This window comes from Ipomoea nil, unplaced genomic scaffold (assembly GCF_001879475.1).
Source record: "Ipomoea nil cultivar Tokyo-kokei standard unplaced genomic scaffold, Asagao_1.1 scaffold0019, whole genome shotgun sequence".
In the NCBI taxonomy this organism is placed as follows: Eukaryota; Viridiplantae; Streptophyta; class Magnoliopsida; order Solanales; family Convolvulaceae; genus Ipomoea; species Ipomoea nil.
The window spans coordinates 1,228,180-1,234,039 of NW_017616447.1; the positions used below are offsets into that span (position 1 = coordinate 1,228,180).

General features: G+C 36.6%; 1 protein-coding gene across 3 annotated transcripts; it reads right to left on the bottom strand.

Annotated features, from left to right (window-relative positions):
• Positions 1-583: 583 nt before the first annotated feature.
• LOC109174414 (twinkle homolog protein, chloroplastic/mitochondrial-like) lies at positions 584-1,853 on the bottom strand. Of its 3 annotated transcripts, XR_002053075.1 has the most exons (5): positions 1,826-1,853; positions 1,625-1,741; positions 1,207-1,254; positions 1,032-1,117; positions 935-949 (listed from the first exon to the last, which is right to left on the bottom strand). XR_002053075.1 is itself a non-coding variant. In XM_019323671.1 (3 exons), exons 1-3 carry the CDS (start codon positions 1,760-1,762, stop codon positions 1,073-1,075), a joined length of 231 nt encoding a protein of 76 aa, XP_019179216.1. In that variant the 5' UTR covers positions 1,763-1,833; the 3' UTR covers positions 978-1,072. The 3 variants fall into 3 exon arrangements, 1 of the variants encoding a protein (XP_019179216.1); XR_002053074.1 differs by having other exon boundaries at positions 584-949; positions 1,625-1,833; XM_019323671.1 differs by lacking the exon at positions 935-949 and having other exon boundaries at positions 978-1,117; positions 1,625-1,833.
• Positions 1,854-5,860: the final 4,007 nt, after the last annotated feature.

The window sequence follows — 5,860 nt, forward strand, 5'->3', positions numbered from 1 at the left end:
TGGAAACCGGGCAAGGGGGCAGCGGGTAAGTGGCGGGCACCCTTGCCCCCACCTACCCCCCACTGAATCATATGAAATATTTCGATCCCGGGATCTTTCGTGAAACCCGAAACCATGTCTAGACACATTCAAACACGAACGACAACACCGCGTATTCAAGTAACGGAATTAAACAAAAAATCACACCAAATACACCCTAACACGATTCCTAAACATGCCAAGACTCAACAAAAATCATATAACGACCCAGGGACATCTAGAATCACAAGAACATCAAGAAACCTATATGTAAAGTCCTAGACACACACTAGTACAAAAACAGTCATTCACATCCAAAGTTAACGCTAAAAGGCGTCCAAAGCTGCTTGGACGCGGATGTAGGAGACGCTAATTGTATATACAATTAGCGTCCAAAGTAACTTTGGACGCGAAAAATGATAATTCGCGTCCAAAGTTTAAGAACTTTGGACGCGTATAGTATTTTTTTATTAAAAAAATAAACACTATACGCGTCCAAACTTCATGAACTTTGGACGCGTATAGTGTTTGTATTTAAAAAAAAAATACTATACGCGTAACAAACAAGTGCAAGAATTACGCAGATTGAACAGTAACAACTAAGTTTAATAGATTTTACAGGACTCAGAAGCTCTGATCCTCTAATGTAATTTCTTTCCCATTTATAAATACAATCTCCATTTCTGATCAAAGATATATATATACAACCACATCAAAACAGAGTAACAAAGTAATAATATCAACTAGTAAAACATTCTAGATGAGGACTCGTGAATGGGAAAATATTATCATTTAGAAAATTATAATCATTAGGTTTATGAATTCCTGTGGATAAACCCACATGAAATAAAATTTCAAAATGAACATGCTTGCCTCATTTGCATCTTTGCAATGCCCATTAATCTTCTTACGCCATTTCACTCGCCAGCACCTATTTAGCTAATAAATTTATGCCAATTACAACAAATAAACAAATTCACATGATCATAACATCAAAGGAGAGAAATATAAACCTTTCTCTCCCTAAACGGCGGGCAAGTTCTTCGGCTAGAGCCTAGCCAGGTGGATCCCCATCAGTTGCAAGTATTATACGAGATGCCTATTAAAAATAAAATAAAAAAATCAGAGAACCAAAGCCTTATGGTTGCAGCATTTTCACAACATTATAAAAGAAATAAGTCAGCAAACCTTTTCAAAGAATTCTTTGCAGTTCCAAAGATATTTATACCTTGTGTCCTATCTTTACAGAATCCACATAAAACAAGCATTAGATCCAACATTTGTAGAAGATGTTTCATCGCTAAGGAAAGTGAAGTTTGCTTATATCACATACAAACTTGAAAGAGCTTTGATCTTGTTCTCTATATTGCTTTTTCCTCATTCTTACCCATTACAAGAACCAATCTTATTTGGACTTTCGGACTGAAGGACAAGAAGCTAAATATTGATGCACATAGATGAAAAGAGCCGCTAGAATTAAAATAATGCAGCACATGGAAAAGCAAAGAAAGTAAGCAAATGCATTTTGAAAGATACAGAAAAGATATGAAAGAGAGAATTTCCTTAAGGATTGTGTTGACTATTGATTAAAATGTAAAATAGTGACCTGATCCTCGGGTGGCAACTCTTTTTTGGAAACTGATGCAGGAGCACCGTCGGGGACACTGACACAATTACGAAAGCCAGCTTCTTCCATTGCAATCTTGTCCATCTCACCCTCAACCTGCAATAAAAGAGTAGGCATTTACAAAGAGCACAATCCTTAAGTGCTTCTATAAAGAGGGAAATTTAAGAGACTTGAGATTACAATAATTATATCACTTGCTCCCGTTATACCATCCAATCCATACAATGTCCTTTCAGTGTCACTTTCCTGAAAAGTAACAATGGCACAACAATCAGAGATTAGTAACACTGTGCCAAAAAACAAAATAAAAAGCAAATGATATTCATAGTTTAGAATCAAAAGCATCAAGAACAATAAATAGAAGAAAATCTTAAAATGGAAAATCTCAATCTTAAATCTAGTAAATACTTCTCTAGAAATAGTTCATTTATCTCAATCCAAGCTAACATATGGCAATGCTGTAACTTCATATCAAAATTATTCATCCACCAACAATTAAGTGGACATGAGGAAAAATCAAACAATTCATTTTACAAGGCATATAATGTACAACTGCATCACCACTAAATCATCCAATCAGCATGTGTCCTATTTATATTGAATGCAGATTTGAACACCCATTACGAATGGAATCATAGAATAAGTTCAGCCTCTTAAACTTGTGGCATGGATGTATAAACCATGTCCAAGAATCAATACTTGCCAACGAAAGCTCAAAAGACACATAATAAAAATGCATAAGCCGATTGTATGCCTCAATAAAAAAGATGCTATGATTAACATCCTTTATAGGTCTAATAACAGGTACTCTACAGGCAAAAGAATGAGTCAAAGTTAGTAGCACTAATTAAGAATCCATTTATAAGTCTTGTTTCCTTTCCTGAATAATCAATGTAAAATTTATATTCATATTTAGGCCCAAGGGGAGCAGGTTAGGTAGTGCGCGTTACTTGACAACAGATACTAACTTCAACAGATAGTGTGCTTTGAAGTGCTAAGAAGGTTATTTGAAAAACACTCCAACCTGAAACACTTTCAACAGATAAGCTAAAATATGCCCTGCCGAAACTGCTTTGAAAAGCTTCAGTCCTAGAAAACATCTTTTCTTTGAAATAATTAATGATTTTAGAAATAATTACTGATTTTCTAATTGCAATTACAATAATTACTGATTTTTGAAAAAAAAAAATAACAAAAAAATTAAAAATTACGTACCTGCAGTCGGCCGGCGTGCGTAGCTGCGGCGGCAGTCAGCATGCGTGGCTGCGGCGGCGAGCGTGGAGAACGGAGGTGTCAGCGGCGGCGAGCTTGGGCGGCTTGTGGTGGACGATGAAGCAACGACAGTGCGGATGGAGAGCGGCGGACGGCTGATGAACGGCGTCGAAGTGAAGAATGGACAGCGGGGACGGCTGATGGAGAGCGGCAGGCGGCGGACGGCGGATGAAGACGATATGGATCGGAGCGGATGAAGATGATGGTTTACGCGTGAGAAGATTGGAGCAGCTGCTGGGTTGCTAGGGTTATTTGGATTTAAAAAATAATTCGCGTCCAAAGTTTGCCACTTTGGACGCGAGTGATGAATGTGATTCTATTATTCGCGTCCAAAGTACTGAGCTTTGGACGCGAATAATAGAAGACTTTTAATATTGGCGTCCAAAGTACAGAGCTTTGGATGCCAATACTGTTTTAAAATTAAAAAAAAAAAAGGAAATTATATATATAGTGGCATTTTAATTACAAAAATGTCACTGCATTACACTTTAGACGTCCAAAGTTCTTACTTTGGACGCGAATTAGTCGATTTTATTGATGTTTTTTGTACTAGTGACAAGTCCTAGACTAGACTCAACACCCGATCATGCAACATCCCATCCAAATATACCAAGAATATTATAATACGAAATCCACGTTACAACCCTAAGGCTCTAGACATAATCAAAATACAAGACCGTTCATATAATTTATCATAGTATCAAGAACGTCAAGATTATCACATAAGCATCAGGATTAACACATAAACATCAAGATTATCACATAAACACAATATAAACCCTAGGCAAAGCTCTATCAAGACTCAAGCACAGAATCATATATCAAAGAAGCCAATGTATAAGATATAGCAAGGAAAATAGGTTTTGTTGAGACATGGGTTACCTCTTAGCCTTAATCGATATCCTTGGCTACTAAGGTTCTTTCTCTAAGATCTTCTTCTCGTGGGTTCTCCTACGTTTGGTGGCAGGGGGGGATTCCTGGGAATACCTTGTGTGGTAGAATTAACTGTGGTAAGTTTCTAAATGCTTCTTAAGTCCCTATATATATATATATATATATATATATATATATATATATATATATATATATATATATATATATATATATATATATATATATATATATATATGGTTGAGTTCAAATGAGGACAACAATATATAGAGGACTGTGAGGACAAATAATAGGCACACAACAAATTAATACCAGACACACAACTTAATACATAATGGCACACAAGAATAAATGTAAACATCAGGTTTCGAACCCAAGCTCTATAAATTAACAAATCTAGCACGCGACATACAAACTGTGGCACACGACTACATTCGGCCATGCACATGACATACCAGGTAATGGCACACACTACATCTGTCCTCACAGTCCTCTATAATATACTTGTCCATATTTGAATACACACACACACACACACACACACACACACACACACACACACACACACACACACACACACACACACACACACATATATATATATATATATATATATATATATATATATATACATATATATATATATATATATATATTTAAGAGTCCTAACTAGGGTCTGAATAGCAATGGTCCACCCATCCTCTTCCTTGTAGGATTAAGGATTTGGGTTTTAAGGATAAGGGTCCATGATCCATGGTGGGCCACATAAATTAATTAAAGGGATCCTAACTTAATTAAATCCTTTCTACTTATTATTAACGGTAATCAATTAAATAATTAGTTCGGGTTAGAGGCCGTAACACGGGGTGTTACAGCCTAGGTAACAAGGTGGATTGCGTCCCGTGATCTTCCTAGACATATCTCCGCCACCATTGTTCCCATTATGCACGGCGGTCCGATAGTCTGAGTCAACTGGGTGAGCTGGCGCAGGCTCTCTGTCAAGTCAGTAGATGATGACGCTCCAGGTCCTGAGGAGCGAGGAGATTCCTCTCTAACTCTTCGCGGCGGCATCGCGATGTCCTTTTAACATGACCAGAACAGATCATTCTTGTTAGCACAACTAAGGGTTAGCTGATTCTAACTTTTCTATTCTTAAGACAAAGCTCACAACAATCAAGGCACACAAAGAAAGAAAAAGCTTTTCTTCTCAACTACTTTAGCAACTTATCAAAGAATTTCTCTTCTATGCTTTAACTTTAAAAGGTTCACTGCTACTAGCCTTCCTAGCTTTTCACTTCTACTTTCAACTTTCAAACTCTTGGTTTTTCTCTTTCAACTTCTCACTTTTAACTTCTCTACTTTACTCACAAAAGATAACAAAAGCACTTTAAACACATTGATAAAACACATAAACAGTTAAGCAAACGCAAGAAAAACTCACAACCTCACCGCGTTCCTAATTGATACTTCTCTTAACTCTGATTCTCATACTTAACCACTTAACTTAGAGTCTTTCTCATCTTAATTTTCATAACTTAGGGTTCTTTCCCTAATCTTATCCTTCCTAGGATTTCCTTTAAGTTCATCTTCTTAACTTATCCCACTTAGGGTTTCAACTTAGAGGTCATTTCCTAATCGGTCTTTCCTAGGATTTCCACTTAGAGTTTCTATACTCAATCCTAAGAGTCAAACTTCCTAAGTCTCCCGCGGTTCGTACCGCTCTGATACCAACTTGTAACACCCCACTTTTCTTAAACTTATTTACAGTTCTAAAACCAAAATCAAGATAAACTAAGCAGCAGATAAACAAACTTAAATAACAAACTAATGGGAATGTCACCGCCACAACCACCTCTCGACGGTGATTTCCCAGGCTAAGGATAGAACTAAGTCATTAAGTCGAACTAACATTGAAATTACTTAATTAAAATCACTTGGGGGAAAGAAACACCCCGATGTCTATCACCAAACATAAATAACATAAGTCTATAATCCATCATCATAACATCATAAAAATAAACAGAGTTTAGACTATTAGATCTACTAAACTAG

Bases quoted from the DNA above. Each gene is read 5' to 3' on its own strand.
- LOC109174414 (XM_019323671.1), bottom strand. From the start codon at position 1,762: ATGCCTACTCTTTTATTGCAGGTTGAGGGTGAGATGGACAAGATTGCA. The intron at 1,255-1,624 runs GTCACTATTTTA...CTGTAAAGATAG, and splicing joins AGTTGCCACCCGAGGATCAG to GACACAAGGTATAAATATCT. The intron at 1,118-1,206 runs GTTTGCTGACTT...TATTTTTAATAG, and splicing joins GCAAAGAATTCTTTGAAAAG to GCATCTCGTATAATACTTGC.